The 21407-nt window shown below is 34.8% G+C and overlaps 1 protein-coding gene across 2 annotated transcripts in view; it reads right to left on the bottom strand.

Annotated features, from left to right (window-relative positions):
- LOC137925879 (cGMP-specific 3',5'-cyclic phosphodiesterase-like) overlaps positions 1–21407 on the bottom strand; it is a 139904-nt gene that overhangs the window by 3358 nt on the left and 115139 nt on the right. For both annotated transcript variants that reach the window (XM_068769353.1, XM_068769352.1), the window contains exons 4-16: positions 17981–18098; positions 11073–11199; positions 10478–10596; positions 9941–10206; positions 8791–8967; positions 7368–7544; positions 6226–6351; positions 5780–5897; positions 4624–4715; positions 3748–4071; positions 2351–2504; positions 1457–1616; positions 541–761 (exon numbers count right to left, since the gene is read on the bottom strand). In XM_068769353.1, the coding sequence (XP_068625454.1) occupies positions 541–761; positions 1457–1616; positions 2351–2504; positions 3748–4071; positions 4624–4715; positions 5780–5897; positions 6226–6351; positions 7368–7544; positions 8791–8967; positions 9941–10206; positions 10478–10596; positions 11073–11199; positions 17981–18098 (2179 nt within the window). The remainder of the gene's footprint in view (positions 1–540; positions 762–1456; positions 1617–2350; positions 2505–3747; positions 4072–4623; positions 4716–5779; positions 5898–6225; positions 6352–7367; positions 7545–8790; positions 8968–9940; positions 10207–10477; positions 10597–11072; positions 11200–17980; positions 18099–21407) is intronic.

Here is a 21407-nt window from a genome sequence, read left to right as displayed (position 1 = left end):
ACACTTTGTACATTTATTATACAGGATTGCACTGCTCACAAACAAGTTACCAGAGAATGGGTAGCGTCCCCCGCGTACCCTAATACCACAATGCGATCGCCAACCCGCCTACCAAATGTGGCGATTATGGTAAATCCCCCATGGATATCTTCGAGATAGGCCATGCCTTGCAGTGGGTGTCTATGTCCTAAAACGACGATATTGCTATAGATTTTTTATTAATTATATTATAAATCGTCCATTAATACTACTTAAATTTATACAATTTTTTTTATACATTATATATTTATTTAAATAATATTATAAATAACTTAATATATAAAAACTATGTTATTGTTTCTGAAAATAGAATTCGCGACATTTTTTCCATTGTTAGATAATTGAACTATCTCCCAAATATTTTTAAGGTCTCAAATGTTCCATCGTAAATGATGACAATGTTAAAAACGTGTAATAGAGTTTAGAAAAGAAATATTTACCATAATTATGATTTTATTTCAAAAGCATTTAAAAATTAAAGTTTCTTTGTGTGTGTATTACCTGTGAACTCTTCTATGGGCTTGTCTATTGTGTCATGATCAATCCATGTGAGGCCCATTTCCACCTTCTCCGCCAGATCCTGCCAACGCTGCCTGTTTTCCATCGTGCCAGTATATAAAGGCTGTATCCATGGGAACGTATCCGAAAGCACTTTGTACAGAGGCAAACAAATCATGTCGATGAAGCCGACTTGCATTTGTGGTAGTTCATCTTTCTTTTCTCTGTAAGAATGTAGTAAAGAAAAATAATGGATGGCATTAATAATTACATACGAGATTAAAATTCAAAAGGTTATGTATTTTTATGAAATATAAAATATAAACCTTGTCACAGAGGAAGTATGAAGAACTATGACTCAATGGATACGGTATTCGCTAATCTTTTGAAGTTTTAATTAAGATATATGTCGATTTCTATATTGTTTATATATTGTACTAGCCGACCCGATAGATCTTCTGTTCCTCTTGATTTCACCATAAGTTCGTGTCATTGAGGTGGAAATTCGTAGACAAACGAAAGTAATCACAATAGCCAAGAATCGGATAGCAGAAGTAGCAGTGGGTAGGCTGAATAAATGACAGAATAGATTGCTGCTGGGATCCTAAGAATTGAAGACGGGCCACTTCTAACCAATCCTATTGGAAATCTATACGGATTCTATGTCCATTAGTGGACGTCCTGCGGCCAAAGTGACAATGACAATGATGAGTTAATACTTCTAACCATACCTGCTCATTATAGCGATTGATTTTAAACTAAGGACAGGGAAGCGCTGTGAAGGATGTCCACACATAATGTGGGCCTTGTCGACAGCAATATGAGTTGATTGGAAATCTATAGAGTGGCCATGCTCAGCCATAAATATCCTACGGTTGAAATAATATTGGTGACAATAACTAAATATTTCTTAACAAACCTATCCATCATGGCGATTGGTTGTTGGTTCAGCTGTAGCTTCTCTAAGTCGCCTTGATCGAAGAACTCGTCGGCGACCAGCTTGGCGACCTTGTGTTGCACCTCCCAGGGCTTGGCTATTGCCGACACGTCGCACGCTGTCATCATCATGCCACAGAGCACTAGAAATAAATTTATATGATTAATACCATTCCCTAATATTCAATTAAGTTCACTTAATATGTACAATTGTGATTTATTTAATACATTTGTGCAAATATCCATGTGTCATCATACAACCGTTACCAGTTAAAAAGACCAACTATGTAAATCGACGTCTTCGTTATCAATGTTGTCGGATAATATCAGTTAGATGACGTTGTGTGAATTTCATCTGTCACTTTTTGTCTAAGCGCTACCGCTTTCCGAATTGGTAGTAGTATTTTTAGCTAAGGTTCGGTCTTCTCTGCCCTTGGGTCAGAATGCTAAGCGTAGATATTCGGTGAGTGGCAGCTCAAGCCGAGGTCCCCTTATGGGAAGCCTCTTATATAGTCACTCCTCGGAGCATCTACCGTAGCAATCTGGGAGCTAGACGGATGCTACTTTGAGTAACCGGAAGCCTTTGAAATTAGCTACCTTAAAAGAATTGGAGGGATGAAACACGTGTACGGTCTAACATCTTCTGAGGATGCTCCTTGAAGGAGTGAAACACGTGTAGGGTAGATTAATGGCGGTAGTTGTGTTTCGCATTATTTACCGGACTCGCATTTATCGCCCGCTGGGGCGGTTGGTGCACTTTATTGCATGATTACTGCTGCATAGCGGAAGTAGCTAGATATTAGTTACTTTCTTAAATTGTTTTTTAAATTACCAAAGCCGAAAAACATAAATAAAATTATAATTGATTATAACTCACATTCCTTCTTCTCAGGACTCTGCCAATCGAACTCCCCGTTGTCGACCAGTTCTAGAAACTTCGATTTCTTTTTGAAATACATCGCCAGATCTGTCGAAAGTATTGCCGTCTCAACTACCCTCATGACGTCTTTGTAGTCGCATGGTGATAGTGCCTGAAAATTGCCACATATGAATATGAATTACAGGTAACAAAAAATTGTGACTATATATGATATCTTATATTATCCTAAAACAATCTGGCATCCAGCTTCGATGATCAGTGCAACAGAAATATTGAAATAATGGAGAGATATCAGACTAAACGTTGAGAATCATGCCGACTATACCTCGCTATGTGAGCAACGAGATATTCGCACTCAAAGATCCATGCCATGAAACGGGAGATCACAAGTCATAGTAGAAAATACCAAACGCTTTAGTTTAGTAATTTCTGCTATGTCTTTGGGTGTCTGCTATGTTACGCGTTCCTATCACAAGTCAACGAACTAGTATCACAACTGGAGGGTGCAGGAAGTATCACAAATTACGTACTGAAACAGCATAAGTGTGCTTACGCTGGCAGTAAGATTCGATAGCAAATACACAAGTTACATTTCATACTTCAAATTATATATATACGAGCCGATATCACAAATTGACAAGTAGCAGAAAAGAAAAAAAAGTTGTAATTATTTTTTCTTTCTTCGAAAATAATTGACCTAATTTCTATAATTGTTTTCCTATTCTGTACTATCGTTTTACGAGTAACCTTAGAATAAAAGCAGAAGTCGATCCAAGTACATGTCACCATTTTTCCGGGAATTATATTATAAAATATACAGATAGATTTTCATAACGCTTTTTCAACCGCAGCTTTTAAACATTGAAAGATAAATGAAAGTCAACAAGTGTAAAATACTTTAGGGATTCGTTTACGTAAAAAATAGTAACAAATTTATCAAACTTCTGTTAGTTTAAATTATTAGACGCAATTATAGTAAAAAAACAAAGAGCATCTGACGTTAATAGAGTTTAGAAGTAACTGTCAAGACTTGGTAGTGCTACTGATAACATTGCAATATATTCTTGATTAGTTTACTACTCACGTTAAATCAATAAAGTGTTGTCTCATATACATCACATAACGTATGTATGTCAATATACTTTGTTTTAGATTTTTATCTCACACAGCTAGTATCAGACTAAATATTGTGTTATGATAAGCCCTTACATGTAATTGTAATTGAAATTAGATGTGTGTGTACGCTTAGTAATGCTAGCTACTGTAGCCACAACATTTTTTGTTTTAAATAATTTGTCTTTTCATTTGATTTAAATTCGAAGACCATCAATTATGTGACCAATATCATTGCATTTGGTTTGATTTTGAAGTACAAATAGTTGTACATAACTCACCTGAAATATATTATTGCTTTCACTATTTAATATCATGACACATTGATCAAAATGATGGTGTTCCATTGTGGAGGTCGAGTACAAAATCGCAAGAGGGCTCTCGGTTTTTGTTTGGAAGGCGTTGTTAGTTCCTCTATGGTCTAGGTCGTGGCAAAGGCAAGCTACAAGGAGCCCCAGTATCTCAAGGTCTGACATAAAGCGCTCCATTTTCCCCGTTTTAAGCATGGCGAACATTGTCTGTGCCACATTAAGGGCATGCCGCCAATTGTGGTATTTCACTGGTCGATAGTTTTTCTTTACGCTCAGTATCCATCGGCAAAGTACCTGTGAATGATATACATTCATATTTTAATACTAAAATAAGTTAAATTTATCGTCATTTCAACCATATAACATCCATTGGTTTCCTCTACAAATTTCCTATATGCGATAACCTTAACAATGTCCTTTATCCACCTTGTAGGTGGACCTCCTACGCTACGCTTGGTAGTTCGTAGTCTGTTTGGAACCTTCAGCCACCAGTGGTGCTTATTCTGCTTGTCCAGGTCACGTATCCTGCCTACTATCACTTCAACTTGTCAATCCGCTGAGCTTTATCGGTTACTCTCATTCGTCTATGGATCTCTTAATTCTTGATTCGATCTAGCAGGGAAATCTCGAGCTCCTCCCTAATCCTCTATATGGCCTTGAAATGTAAACTGTCCAATGAGGTTTTAAGTGAGAGACCACATTTCTCTGCTATAAGTAACCACTGGTAACGCGCATTGTGACTGGTTAATATATCGACTATGTATTGTCGTGTCTCCAATCACTTCTACTCTAAATACGAATACTATATAATACTTAAAAAACTCAAGTTGTTTTTGTATTTCTTACATCGTATGGTATATGAAATTTCTCCACGAGATTGCATTGTAGGAACATACGTAGAGTTGCTCTGCACGTGTCTTCGTCGGACAAGTCGAAATCTGTAACATTTAAAAGAGCATTTTATTTTTGTAATTTACAGAGGTTAATTTTAACAGCGGCTGAAAATAGATAAGTGGGAGGTTACATTCGGTGAATAATATTATCAAAGTCCAGCAGTGCAATATTACAGGTTGATGATAATGATAATTGTGTAATTAATTTTGATTAACATCAACAAATTTTCTCAACTAAGAAGCATGACCTAAACGTGAAACAACTGATGGTGACTGAAAAATTCGAAAGATAAGTCACCAATCTTTATGCTTTACTTTTCGATGCCTACTATAGGAATAAGTAGACGTATAATAAGGATAATAATTACTCCGTATTACTCGGGATATGATCCTCAGCAACGAGGACAATGATGGGAGGAAGGTGATATTTAATTATGAAATAAGGTCAAACGCTTCATTTAAAGAATCGTTGTTATTTCAGCCTTATTAAAAATCTCAAAGGGTCAAGGTTACCTAGAAAGCAATTGAGAGGGCTATGCTCGGAGATTCGCAGCGAGATGGAATCAGAAATGTGAAAACTTGCCGCTAATAGCTTGGCTCTAATCACTTAAACTAACTTATTTAACATCAACCCATGCTTTAACTAATGAAGATATAATCTATCATAGATTATCTATGATAAGATTCTTACATTATTGTCACCTGTAACGTTTATGCATAGTTTTATACTGCATTTATTTGTATAGAATTCTTAACGAATGCAATTTTAGTAGTAAAATTTAATCTGAGATTTTTCGTTCACTTTTTTTCCGCTGATAGCACTACTACTACTACTACTACTGCTGCTGCTGCTGCTGCTGCTTCTGCTGCTGCTGCTGCTGCTACTGCTACAAAGGCATAGGCCTCCCCTAAAATAGGTACGATGACCGGGACTATGACGTCAATCCACGCAGCATTTACCACCTCATGTCGCCACTCGAAAACCTTTTGCCCCCAATGGCCGTACGTTGCACGAGATATGTACCCTGCCAACTGCAACTTTAGACGAGCAAGTCTTTGATATAAATGGATGCCTATGCCTATTAAATAAGGTTAAAGTGATGACTAACCGTGAAACTTGAAGCTGTAGAGATTATAGTTGTCCGCTGACGGGATTATGTCTTGGCTCAGTTTACTCGTGTCTTCAGCCGACGCCGTCGCATGATAAGATAGGCATTCTAGAGCGACCTGAAATAAGATATTTATATTTTTCGTATGGTAGTTTATACGGGGTGATTTCTTATAGATTTAACAGTTTTTAGGAGGAACGTATCGCTCATTTTTCCGAAAAAAAGGTGTAATAAACAGTAATGCTATTTGTAAACGTTTTTTTAACTATATTATCATTAAGTTATGTATTATTACTGCAACCATTGGTTTTTGGACACAACAATTGTGTTATACATTTTTGGCTTAAAAGCTTTCACACCTATACCCGATCATCCTGTATATTAATTATAAACACGTTATAGACGATAGGAAGCTCACTAAAAGGTCGTTTTAAATGCCTTCTTACCTTCTGTTTCGCCATGAGCTTACAAGCGTTTTCATACATTTGTGTGTTATGTATGCCGAGTCCGCAGAATATAGCGAACGCTTCGAAAATCGATATGTCGCCGTCCGTAAATTGCGAGCCATTTTCCTGGAAAACAATAGTGTAATAAGCCGATTTATAAAAGTAGCAGTTTCATGTGTTACCACTATTGTATGATGAAGTGTGAGAATTCTAACAATGCCAACATATATAATACATACTTAAAATAGATAAAGCTATGATAGTTTTTATTATTGTACCTAACAACTTACTTAAACAGTTTATTTTCGAAATTTTTATTGTGTATTTTTATTTTTTATTTTTATCATAAACAACATTATTCTTTACGTATTTTTTCTATGTTGTGAATGTGAAACTAGCCTGTATGCAATTGTGAGAAATTGATTAAACAGGGTATCCAGTGGTTGATTTATACTTTCTAACTTAAATTAAAATGTTTTACGTGACACAAACTTTTAATGAAAGCTTTGAATGATACAATATAAATGCGGATTTTATATTTTAAAGAGTATATCATTGAAACGTCTCTCGTCGAGTTGCACACTATGTTTAAAACGGAGCCTTCTGTTCTGCGCCACACGCGCCTTCAGATAATTTGGTTTAATTAAGCTAAATTCTCGAAGAATTGTTTCTTTAAAATTTACAAGTATTCGGAAATTATTATTGTAAACACTCTCTACAAGGTAGTCCCATAAAAAATCCAAAGGATTAAGTGGGGTTACCCTCAGGATATCCTCAAACAGACTGTTCAGTTTTTGGAGAAAGCTTCTCTCTCACTTTTTTAAGCTGTCAAACATTTGGAATCAAATAAAAAATATATATTAAGATGAAATGAAATAAGAAATATCGTGTACATTACTATAAAAATGTTTTTTTTTTAATTATTAAAATATTGGTGTAAATACAAAAACATATGTATAAATCAAGTGTTCACTTTGAAATAAATTTTATTTATTTTGGATTGTAGCTTGCCTGTAACTCTTGATAGAACAATATATAAATAGATATCTGTCAATAGAATGATGTGTAGAGGTATCGAGGTAGCAGCACATGCGTGTTCAACTCGTAATGATAAGCGTTATAGTATCTGTTAATAGTTATACCTTATTAATCAACTGGGCCACACCGATCACGTCTTTATTAGCATTAACAATAGGCATGCACAACATAGTTCTAACGTTGGCGGCGTCATCCGCGTCCTTGTCCGTTACAACCATGCTGTTCTCTTTCCTCCAGTCCTCGACGTCTGATATGTTCAGAGATTTATTAGACCGGGCGACCTGTGAAACGATTTCATACAATTAGAGCAGGGGTGAGCAACCTTTTTTGCTCGGAGGGCCGCAGTTTCAAGAAACAAGGGGCCATGAAGAAAATAACGTATATATACAAGGTTCAAAACATGTTATAAACGTGGTATATGTTTGTATTTAAGATATTTAAAACTAATAAGACACTTTGTTATCCTTTAAGCCTTTTTTTTTTAAAAATAAATAAAATTAAATTTTTACATGCCTCGAGGGCCGCGGGTTGCTCATCCCTGAATTAGAGTATGCTCTTATTGAACAATACTATTTGCCAGATGACATATATTAACTTCAACAGGGTTATAAAGTGACTACATTCAAAGGCTCTTACGAGGTATTCGGCTCGAGCTATTTGTTTAATTTTAATTTTAATAATTTGGTTCACAACTTGATATAAATAAATCTTATTAAATCGTATAAATAAACTAAGAAAGAGTAGTGGAGCATTAGTTGCCTAACGGTAGAGTGACTGATACTTGCGTTAGTAAGGACACGGGTTCGAATCCTGGGATACAATCTTACATAGTTTACACTTTATTCATAAATTAATTAGTTTTGCCATTGTCCACAAACAAGTGTCTAGAAGATGGGCAGCAGCATCCTATGCCTGCTATATTACCATGCTGCGATGGTCAATCTATCCGCTTAGATATCTTTGAAAGAGGCCTATTTAAGGAGGCCTTTGCAAGGGGCGTCTATGTACCTCATTGCCGATTCTATTTCGTTAAGAAATTTTGAAAATAACAGTAATAATGAATAGTAAAAATATATCAAAAACATAATTTTTGAAATAGCAATATTTTATATACTTCTTTTAATTATGCTTCTTATGCATGTGCGGAAGTGGCTAAATATTGGTTTATTAAAATTATTCTCTCCTATAATGGTATCTTCAACTCATGAAGCGTTTATAGTTCCATAAGAATAATGTCATTTTAACAAACGTTTAAGCTGTGTTATCTCTTAATAAATTCTTTAAAATTTTGTAGAACTTTAGATAGTTTTGCTTTACGAATATGTTAAGTTTAGTGCAGGATAATTTAGAGGTCATTTAAAAAAAATATCAAAGAAGAGCTGTCTTTGGACTTAAAATCTGAACGATGTGTAACATCTATTAATATCTATTCCCCAAAATTCCTGGTGGCATCCCAGCAGTGAGAATATTGCAACATGTAGACTGATCTAACAGTTAATGTAATCATACATTCAAAATAGTTCTTACCGCTAAAGCAATAGAAGCTAATGTCGAACGATTATCATGTCGTGGCGTGAGAGTGGTTTTAGAATGTTTAGCACCTAGTTCAAAAAGCGTGTGGAATCGTGTGGGTGCTGGCGGCGGGAGGGCCAAAGTACATGTCCTCTGTCCTCCCGGTCGTTGAACTATACGCTCGAGATGACTCTGAAATAATAAAAAAATGATTGTTAAGTAAGGAATTGATACAACAAGCCTTTAGTACTCTATAGGACTTTTAAATGTCAGGATCGGGATGGAAGTAAATTGCCACTTATACTCCAGACGTGTTCATTCACGGTACTGAAGTTACAGTAGCAAAAAACAAATACTGACAATCCACATAAACTACCAATTTACGTGAACGCAGTCAGTGTACACGCCAGGAACTCTTTTTCACCTTGATACCCAGTAACTGTCGCTGGTATGACCACTACGGGACGTCAGACTAAATACTTCCTCCTTCTTCCACGCCTTCGTCGGTCAGGCAGGTGATTTCTAGACTGTTAGAAAGAAACAATAAAGTCATGAAGGGACGAGCCTCTATTATATACCATATATCTTATAACGCCGCCTGCCGTTTGTAAGATGCAGTAAATCGAGCGACGTACAATAAAATAGTTTTATTTCCCTAATTATCCTTTCTACCCCTTTTTATATCGGGCCGTCAGCCCCGACCGGCTCGTTTGCAGAATTAGTCCTTGTTTTCCGACGATCTTATTTGTGACGGATATTCAGGTGGTTTTCATAGTACTGTATTTCGCCTTCATATCTTATTTATATACTTATATCATTGTCATTTTCCTGAATCTGTTGTGTATGTAATAAGAGAATTGCTTCTAGAGCCTCCTTGAAATAAACCAATTGAGTTCGTCTATAATGGTACTTTTCAATTCGAAATTTCGAGAAGAGTACACAATAGACTTGTCGTTATTAATGTTTACAAATTTTTTAATAAAGAAGTTAATTTGAATTTTTAACAGTTTTCATTCATTAATTTTATTATATTGTAGTTTAGTCACCGTTGTAATTTTCGTGAAAGGCCTATGCCTAGCAGTGCGCAGGCTAACACGATGATGGTGATGAATCTATCACAATTAAGCATATTTTAAATACAGTATAAATTATTGTTAATATTTACCGATTCGCAGTGATCGGTATCCAACAAAAAGACAGCACATCTCTCACACTTGAGTAACTCCCGCGCCTCTGTCATGATCTTAGTGACCAGACACTCTAAGTTGCTCTGCTCCTCGAAAATACTCCTCGCCAAAGCTAACAGTATCTGGTTTCTTTTATATTCTAAAACCGAAGACTCGAAAAGTTGTGCATTTTGTATACCGATACCGCAAAATGTTAAATAGCGTCGGAATACTTCTACGTCGCGCGCCGAAAATTCCTTTGAACCTGAGAATAGAATGTGATGATATATAAATTAATTACTCAACCTTGGTTTACCATCCTAATTAAAATCAAAGATTAGTGAGTGAAGTAAGTAAGTATGTTCCATATGGAACGCCATTAAAGACTGCTAGGATTATATTTATTTCATTTAAATTTTCGTAGAGAATCTGTTTACTCTTTAATCTCTTTCTATATCTAAAGTACTTTGTCTAAGATTCTGTGTTATTACACATTAATTAATTTATGTTGTAGGTAATAGGTAAAAAGTACATACCGTCTGTTTTATTTATTATCTGTGCTACACCAACGACGTCGCCTTCGTAGTTACAAATTGGCATGCATAGTATCAGCTCCGTTTTATATCCCGTTCGAGCATCAATTTCGCTGTTAAACCTATAGAGAAACAATCGATATAGATTATTTCATTAAAACATTTAATACGTTTGTAAGTGTAAAACTCTACATGAAGTGTACTTAAATTTAATTAAATGTCATATTCGTTCAAAATATAATAATGAAAACGAATAGTGAAGAACGCCTGTCATATATTATTAGCAATTTCTTACCTAGTCTTGTTAGTACAAAATAAATAATTGCTGATTATATTCACCAGGCGCTTAGTTTTTGTTCGATTTGTTTACTTTGATATATAAATTTTATTGAATTTTTTAGCTATCTTGTAAAACAGTTAAATATAAGCTATTTTCATAATATGATAGTAAATAGAAAATTAGACTCTTATTGCTATATCTATTATTTAAAATTAATATGCATCTCCATGGAACAAAATCATAAAAAATTAACAGAATAAAAAAGGAGAATTTGGCTCTTAGACTTTTTGACAAACCCAAAAGTTAAGTTGGACTTACCTAGGATCCGAGTACGCATTTTTAATGTTAATCGGATGTTTTGTCTGCGCTGCTAGACCCGCTACGCCCACGCCGAAAGGTATCCTGATCTCCTGAGTCCTCGCTGTCCTTAAGGCCTCATATAATTCTGAGAAAATAAAAAAATAATTATTTATTCTGATTTCAATGAGGAATTCTTATTCAGTAATTGCACGTTATAATTATTTAAAAGACATAATTCCTGAAAATAAATTAGTGTCTTTACAATAATCGAATGTGATCGTGTATTTAAATAATTAAACAATGATAGTATGAATGAATAAGGAAATATATGCATTTTGTTTTCTTAACCTTTACGAAATAACTACACAGAAGTTTCTAGAACAAATGGAGAGATAGTATTGTAGAAATATTAAAAAAAAATTTTTCAAAATCGAAGTTTAAGTAGGAGTAGGCAATAGGCACAACAGACCGCCGCTGGGATATTAAGATTCTAGAGTTAAAACCACAGACCTGCAAATGCAGAGAAGAACACCAACCCTCGAGATGGAAAGACATATTCTAAATCTGTGCGGGACATCTATATGCAATAGTGGACGTCATACGGCCGATTTGATAATGATTTTTGTAAAATTTATAACAATTTTTCTTACCTATGTCACGTTTCTCAAATACTTCTAAGTAAGTACGTATTTTATGTCACAATAATAGTAAGCAACTAGCTTTACAATATGAACTCTTTGTTGAATAATTACAAAGTTATATAACGAGTGATCTTTACGGTAGCTCTCTTGCAAATAAAAATTTTACGATTTGATTCGACCGCGAATGGAGGTCGATTGCGTTACGTTACATAGGCATAGGCGACGTGATCATATAGAGGTTTTACTATGAAACAACTGCCTCTTTTGGCCACATAAATATCTTGCAGCTGGCTGAAGTATTTTAAAATTGTAAGTAAACGATTGCGGGGCGGCATTGCTTAATCTTTCACGTCTAGAGTACAAAACCATCAATGGAGCATTGAATCGCAACAATGTTCTCCGATATCATATATAAATGGAATTGAATTGTCTCCGTTCTCATTATTTTACCGTTTCCATTTCTACGTTGTATAGAAAAACAAAGGATACTGATCCTACAAAACGAGTCCTCAATGCTTTTAAAATATTAGCATATATTTTGTAATATCGTTATCACCTCATCATTCAACCTAATCACACAGAGATGTAACACACAGTAATAGTGCAGTATTAGGTTTTTTTTAAGGCCCCCGCTATTGGGAGCCTCTCGTACCCCCTATCTAGGTTGGGACAGGGACTTTATTTACACATAATTTTTTCAGAGTTTAATCTTTATTCGACACTCACTTTCATACTTCTCAATTTCTTTTATTCTTTCCTTTTATCCTGCACAATATCTTGCAATTTTTGTTTTTTCATTCCTTTTTGCTTTCATCCCTTCGTTTCCTCATCTTTTTACTCTTAGGTGGCTAGGTACATTTTTATTTTCCAATCGTTATCTTTATCTTTTGATATCACAGATTTGTTTGGATTTGAACTTTTAATACATTGCTAGACTTGTCTTATATTTTATTATTATTTGATAAGTTCGTTTACATGTGCATTTGTTTCATTTTTGGTTCCAGTTTTTCTATTTGGTATTGTTCCTTTTAATAGCATTACTTACCACCCTGCGAGCAAACGATAGGAATGATGGGCGCAGGTCGTCGTCGCCCATCATTAAGGCAATGCTTTCCATATCTACTTGGAGTTTAGTAGTATTAGCTTAGCGGTAGAGGACTAAGACTTGCGATCAAAGGTTGTGGGTTCGTCTCTCGGGATACAATTTTATATAATTCACACTTTTGGCATTAATTATAAAGGACTGTCATTGCTCAAAAACAAGCTTCCAGAGGATGCGCAGCAGCGTCCTCTGTGTAACCTACACTGCTATTCCCAACCCGCCTGCCAAGCGTGGCGTTTATGGTATATCACCACATAGATATTTTCGGAGAAGACCTATGCCTTGCAGTGGGCGTTTTTGATAACTATTATACATATATAATTTATATAACTATCGGTTCTAATGTAAATCTATGGTGACCGACGACCTACGGCTTAAATATGTATTTTCTTTAAATTTACAAATCAAACCTTTCTAGAAATGTTACAACATTACGTAGTAAAATAAATAAAAAAAAAATTTTGAAATATTTATAACGTAGATATTTTTTTGCACTTTAAACCTAGATTTAGATTTAAATTGAGTAGACAGTGGCTTTTGCAATATAGCGAATACCATTCAAAAATCAGGGCCTCGCAAATTTTTGTAACAATGTTTATAAAAGTCAAGATTGTTATTCATCATTACCTATAGACGCCCAATGCAAGGTTTAGCCTCCCTCCCTCATAAAGATCGTCACGATGACCAGTTTGGGCACTGCCCTTATCCAGCGTGTATGGGTTTCTGGTTCACCACTCAAGAACCTTTTGGCTCCAGCGGCCACCGGTTGCATGAGCCCCGCCTACTGTTCCTCCAGACAAGCTACGTTTGTCTATCTTGGTTCTTCTGCAGTTCTCCTCATTTCTTCATTCCTCATTTGATTGTGCAGCAAAATTCAACGATTGCTGTCTTCATTGATCTCTGGGTTACTTTGATCCTTCTTATAATGCTATCTCATTTTTTCATCATTACCTTAATGTATTTCACATTCAAATTTCCAATTCAAGTCTCTCAAGTAATGTTATAGCATCATATAATAAAAAGTTATAAAGAAACTGAATAAAAATGATATACTTAATAAGTTATGGAAAACTAAACCTCGAGTATATATATCTTTGTTTGGCAAAAGCCCCAACATTATTCTCCGGCTCTCGTATCTTGTTAAATCAATACAGCTCTGTCCATCTTTGCAATATCATATAGAATATCATCTCTTATTCGTATCGAAAACGTTTCGGAACTAAATAAGTCCAGTCATGAATAATATAGCAACTATATTTCTGGGTCATTAAGAAGTTTGTCAATTTATTGGTAAAATACAGTTTATGCTTTTGCAATTAGTTCTTTTTTAATCTTAGACTAAATATAAGTGCGTCAAAGTATGTGATCATCTCCACTTATATTATAGTTTTGATAAAATTACATCCGTACAAAACCAGACAGTGCAGGAACTTAAACACAGTAATATAAATATAGTAAGTGATATGCCGAAACAATCTTGGGACGATTCAATACTTTTGACTATATATTTTATTTACCAACAAAGCCATTTCCACCCAAACAGACATGTGAACAAAGAGAAATGCAGGTATTGGAGCAGCAAAAATTCCGAACAAAATATCACTGCCATTTCCACTTTCGCGACCACATGATTCTAAGGAAAACGTATGGACTGCAATTAGGAGCAAAGGGGATAATTGAACCCTACTTTGTCAAAGATTCTCTCGGCCGTACGGTTACAATTAATTCTGATGAGTTTGTGAAAATGTTACGGGTGCTCTAGGTATCTACGCTAATGGAATTTGCTGGCTACGGTCGTAAAATATGGTTCCGGCAAGATACATGTCCCACATCCAACGAGACCCTGTTGGTGGTGAAAAGCTAATTTAAAGACTAGTCAATATCTCATGGTCACCTATTTCCAGTAGACTTCTTTTCTTGTTATAGAGTTATTTAAAAGTCGTAGCCATATTCATGGGGTCAACACGATTCGTTAACTAAAATATAATAATCAGCGGAGAGATGTCAGCGATCTCTCTGGTTCTATGCCGACGAGTATTTGATAATTTCCGCACTCGCTTAGAAGAGTGCAAAAATCGAAATGGTGGTCATAAATATTACATGACATGACTCATTTAAAGTAACTGAGCATTTTTCACGAAACTTGAAAATAAATTCTTTAATCCCAACGTTAAGTCGTCTTTTCTCAAATATCTCGTATGCGATGTGTTAATCCTCTTCTCCTCCCCCACACCTTTTTACTACCAAAACTTAAATAAGTTTTGCAAACAGATATGAATGTGCAAGACTAGGAATTTGATTTGAAATAAAATCATAGGAAATACTAATCTCTGAACGCAATAGGTTTTAACTACTCTATTTCCAATTTAATATTAGTGATGTGTCAAATCATATGCCAAAAGTTTTAGTGTTACTAAAGGTTAGCAGTAATCCTTCAGTGTAATCTCAGTACGTACCAGTTTAGTATTCAATTCCCGTGTGGTCCGCATACCAGCGATTTTAATTCTTTAATGACGTATTGTATTCGATACCTCTCGATCCATTGTATGTCAGCTCGTATGTTTGAATGGATTTCAATAGTATCATTAATTTTTTATTCGATATTGATGGAGCGATTGATAGTCGATACTTTTGCGAATCTGTACTATGTTTATAAATTTTGTATACAATCAAAATTTGATTAATAGAGAACATTTTGTTGTTTTAAAATGATTTATATACTTACAGCTACATAGTAGGAATGCAACAACAAAAATGTGTTAATGCTGGACGGTTCAACTTGGAGAAGGAAATATTTTAGTGTAGTAGAACTTCGCAAAAGAGCTAAGGTCCCCAATATAGCTCGAGGCATTGCTAGTCTGAAATAGCACTTGACAATGCGCATCTAGCAACTGACTACCAATGTGGCTGAAAGAGATACGGTGTGGGTAGAAACCCCCACTAGACCCACTACACATATAGCTTCCCTTTTGGAAAAGGAGACCAACCACAATTTCTTGTGGTTTTGTTGCAGGGTGGTGGATGACGTAATTAGGTATAAAAAAACCATGTAACAGGAAGTGGGACGAAGAATGGGAGGTGATGCGTGAATGTAATGTGGGTGAATGCTGTATATTGAATGTATGCTGAATGATAGAAAACATGTAGGATGAAAGAGGGAATAAAAAGAGAAATTGTGAAGCTTAAAAGAAAGAGCGTGAAAAAAGGAAGTTATATATCTCTTGTTCCGAAAACAAGATACGGGAAAGATTATTAATAATATAAAAACTTCATCAGATGGACCGAAGAAATAGTCAATGTAGCAAGAAATATTTGGAAGCGGGCAGTGCAAAACCAGTCCGGCCTTGCAATGATATGAAGCAATTTTTCGAGATTTGTTGAAACCGAGTATCTTTGTGCATTTCTGATTTGATCTCTTAGTTCAGATTCGATTGTCATCAAAAAATAGTATAGGGCATAACAGCAGCCGTTGTAAGGTAATATTATTAGACCTGAACAAATAAGATTATTTCGCCGGCCCCAGCTAAAAAACCCGTAACAAGAAGAATAGAGATAAAAATTGACGTAAAACAAAAAGAAAAATGGAATTATTTCATCAATAACTAAACCTAATCTAAGTGTACACACAACGTATTAAGACCTTTATAAATCGAATTTGATGGAAAAAGAAAAAGTACGTAACAGCACATTGCGGGATTATTTGATGAAAGTGACGATTTTACTTTAGTTTTTTTGTACATTGTCGGTTTTTTTCGTATAACTAGGGTCTACATCTATTAATGCGGATTAATGTACAGTATCCTTCTATGTATATACATGCCAGCGAAAACACTCGAAAATTGATTGCTAAAGGCTAGGCACATATTTTGTAAATATCTGTCCATTGAAAGTTTATTAAAGATGTAGGAAAAAAAAAAGACCCAGCGACCAGTTATAAGTAATAGCGTCAAAGACAAAGAGAAGAAGTTATCGAATGAAATGGCATCTATATACAGTTAATACTAAATAGGCATGGAAAATATATCTCGAATTTTAATGTAAATACGAAGGATTTTTTTCCCCAACCTATTATATACTCAAACAAAGATTTAGGAAGAGGAGTTTCTGTCCAAATGATATAATATTCTGATCAAAACGTAAGGAGCCCTTTTTATGAAATGTATATTATTTATTCATTCCCCCAAATTAATTTCAACCTCTTCAAAGTAACCCTCGTTCGATAAAATGCATTTTTCAACAATTTTTACAGTTTTCGAAACAGTTTGAACAGTCTTTTTATTTTCTTATAGCTTCCAAGGCTTGCTTCGATTTGTTTTATCGTCTCAATCGTGTCAAAGCTTTGGAGTTTGCTGAATAGCAAGAAGTCACACGGAGCTAAATCAGACGAATACTGTTGTTGCATAACGATGTGGGTCAAGTTTTTGTCGCTTTTTTTTCCAAAAAATGAGCGATTTTGGAACCAATCGTGACGATGTTTTTTGATGAAATTGAAACATTTGACAAAAGCACGTGTAACTTAATGATTAATGATGATTAATAGTGTAATTAAATGTTTTGACAAACAGACACATGGCAAATGTTATAGACAGTTCTACTAACCTAAAAAAAATTCCCCGACTTCCTAATGCCCGTGAGTTTTAAATGACAATTTTATTTTACTTTTTGATCACAGTAGTATACATACGTACATTGCATTTTTTAGTTTTTAATCCAAGAAAATAACGGTTTTCCTCAAATGTTTTCTTTCATCGTTTGTGATTATTAGAGATGTAATAAAATAAACATAGTGTGAAGAAAAACCGCGAAATTTTATATTATACCACAATTCCTAACCATTAGACTACCTGTCTTGTTTAATGCTTATCTAATATATAAAATTTCCATGTCACAATGTTAGTTACCGTACTTCTCCGAAACGGCTTGACCGATTTTTAGCAAATTTTTTATGCGTATACAGTAGGTCTGAGAATCGGCTGCTATCTATTTTCTATACCCCTAAGTGATAACGGTTCACCCTTAATTTTTTGACAATTTTTTTTTATGATACAGCATACAAAAATACCCCTAAATTTTCACCCCTCTATGATCAACCTTATTTTTTATTTGTTAATTAAAAACTTTAATTTTTTTTTTACAAATAACGTTTGCGGGATCAGCTAGTATTCTATAAAAGAACTACATACCCGTGTCTCTGGTGACGTCGAAGAGTTTTGCCTGCAGATAGCGATTGGGAGGTATTCCTTTGGCGAGGAACAAGCTGCCTCTATCCGCTGAAGTCAGTAGACATACGTTCACTAATATCTGTTGAAAACAGAAATGAAATCATTGTAAATATTAAATTTTCGATATTTTTAAATGATCTTTAGATTATATTTGTTACCTGTCGATTGTAGCGCGCTATATGTTAGAGCTACTTCAACAATGTCAGTTATTATTAACATCGGTTTATTCTATACACGCTTTTTCCATAAAACTAAAATTTCAATTAATTTCAAATTGTAGACTCCATATGACTATCGCAGACGAAGAAAAAAAACAATTTTATTCAGACTCAACCCTCCACAATACGACCACGTAATAACGGCTCGATTAATACAGTCTGATATTAAAATATACGACACGTTCAAAAAATATCCTTCTCGCCTACAAAATACGGTATGATTTTAAATTTACATAACATCAGAGAGGGTTGCGCCCGATTAGCATTTTCACTCGAGCCGGGGATATTGTATGAAAATTGGCTTTCTCGTGGATTTCTAACCATGTGTGATAATCGTGGTAGCAATATGGAACTGACTTCTATGATACTTCTCCGAGGATTTATGCATTGATTATTACGAAAACTAGACGTAATTTACTAAACAAAGTGTTTCACTCTACCTCATTGGTAAGTTCACAGTTGCTCAACGGACCACAGCGAAGTCTATACTCAGGATTTCCCTACGAGATCGAATTATAAATGAGAAGATCTGTAGACGTACGAAAGCAGTTACTCAGCTGTTTGGCAAGTAGAAGTAGCAGCATGTGAGCCAAATAGCGCTCAGAACATATGGTCACTGGTGTCTTAAAGTTCTGATGTGGAGGCCACAAACCGGTAAATGTTAAGATATCCGACCACAAGGTAGAAATCGATCTTAACGAAGGTCGTTGAAATAAGCTTGCAGAGCGCTTCTATTCTAAATCTAGAAGAAAGGCCTATGTCCGTCAGTGGAAGTTTCTTGGCTCAAATGATGATGAAGTTTCTTTATAAAGAAGCCTCCAACTATTTGTTTTTATTTTGCACATGTCGCGATGGACATTTAGAGCCATAAGTTATTGGCCAGTCGCATTCTAGTATAAAAAAAGAAATTATTGTAATATAGTTGCATTCCACTGATTAGTTTATGACAATTGTTCAATTTCTTTTCTAAGTTTTTTTAGTTTATGTTCATAATAAACCTCACACGAAGTATTAAGAAATTTGCAAAAAGAAATGTCTTCAATTAGTAAGTCGTTATCGATTTATTGCGAGACCAAGACAAATAGAAATTAATTGTTATAAATTAGTTAGGCTCAAAATATATTCACAATAAAGTAGGAATTATATACATAATACATATTATACACCTCCATCTATCTACATCTAAGAGATGAAATATGCCGATCTAACTTAAAACATAAAAACATGTAATTGAAAATTATATTTCAGTAGTGCCTGGTGTCGTTTATAACAGAACAACTTAAAGTCAGATATTTTCACCGCCTATTGTCGACCCCGCATTGGTCTCTACATCTTTCTGTTGTCGGACTATTATGTCACTAATTATTTGTTGTATAATTTTATGTGTGTGGCATGTATACTGGACATATGCTAAGGCCATTGAAATACATTAACATCAAATAATGGTATTATGGCAGCTAAATAATATATTAAAATAGCTTTTTCTAAAACTGCGTTAATGAAACTACAAAAAGAATAAGACAAGGTTATGACATATTAACCGGTAAATAGCATATAGTGTAAAAACTAGGGCCATTCTAAATGTTATATAGATAATATATAATATAAGTTATGGCAATCTATTAAAGGTGTATGTATTAACAGCTTATTATTGTGGTAAGTCAAAAAAAATGATTTGGTGACTTTAAAAATATTAAAATCCGAAAGGCAAGAAGAATATATACTATACTTATAAGTTACGGTTCATTATTGCAAGTTATAGTAAGTTCCGACGACATAGCTAAGGTTGCAGGAAGTCGCTGATGTATGCAGCGCAAGACCAATCATGGTGACGATCTTTGGAAGAAAGCTATGCCTTGCAGTGGGCATCATAAAAAAAGAAGATTGAAAGTTATTTTACATTGAGATCAGTAAATGAACTAAAGCTACCAATATAGCCCGACGGATTGTTTGGTGCAGTGTAAAAGTCGTCGTAAAAATTATGAAAATGTCGAAGGAATTTACGGAGGAGGTCTATATTCACTAAGTGGAGGTTTTACGATTGTAATAATGATTATAATGATCGAAAGTTCTGTGATTATAAATCGAATTAGAATCACACAGACGGTATGTCGAAGTCCGTAACGCAAACCTTGTTCGAATAAGTATTTTTTTATATCACATTTCACTGTTGAAACTATAGGGACCAAGCGATTGTATTATCTACAGTATTCCTGTCAAAAACAGAGACACATTATCACGGATTCTGACCGACAAAACTTGATGGATTCATTGCGTTGTACAACTCCAAGACTTCTAATGCAACGACGTACTTACACTATCAGAGAATGGAGAAGGGACCATATATTTTTTTCCTATTAAATAGTGTACGACTCAATTAGACAAATTATAATTACGATTAAACATCTCAACAACGATAAAAATGATCTGTTGTGCGACATAAAGTTAATACTAACGACCATAAACACGTCAGTTACAAGAACTACGTTTCTTTTTATTACATTCGGAATTCGAAATAAATTACAAAGAATTTTTCAATAAATATAAACGTTTGTCTGAAAGAAAAATAAAATGATATTTTATTGCAAATAAGAAAGAACTTTAAAATATCATCATCATTATTTCAGTCATACGACACCCACTGTTGGACATAGACCTCCAATGTCTCTCAATGACCTTACATATATCTTATGATATCTGTCAGTGACGTCATACGATTCGCTTGCCGATTCGTGATCTCCACTCTAGAACCTTAAGGCTATTCTTCACGCTACATAGCTTGCCCACGGCCACTTTAATTTGTCAGTTCACCGGGCTATGTATTTTTGTTCGTCTACGGATCATCGCATTCTTAATTCGATGTAGTAGAGAAATCCCTAGCTTTGCATATTCCATAGGTCGTAGAACGATTGGCAAGCTTTCGCCAATGAGGCCTAAATTGAGAGTCGTAATCGGCACTTTACTTTAGTATAAGTTATTGAAGATCATTGTTTGATTTAGTGAAATTTACAGTTTCTGTGGATTGTTAGCAGATGGCGGTGAGAATTCTCGGCCTAAACTTCGTTTTTAGTAACAAAACTCGAGTGTTTCTATAACGGCTTTATAAAAGTAATATAGTGTCGCTTACACAACTGTCAAACATTTCACGAGGCAAGAATTGGTGACAGTGA

Source organism: Battus philenor, unplaced genomic scaffold (genome assembly GCF_028537555.1).
Source record: "Battus philenor isolate CCGP_79_NKW_IND1 unplaced genomic scaffold, ilBatPhil1.0.hap1 SCAF_28, whole genome shotgun sequence".
NCBI classification, from domain to species: Eukaryota; Metazoa; Arthropoda; class Insecta; order Lepidoptera; family Papilionidae; genus Battus; species Battus philenor.
Note: the sequence above shows the minus strand (reverse complement) of the source record. Positions and strands in the feature narration are given on the sequence as shown.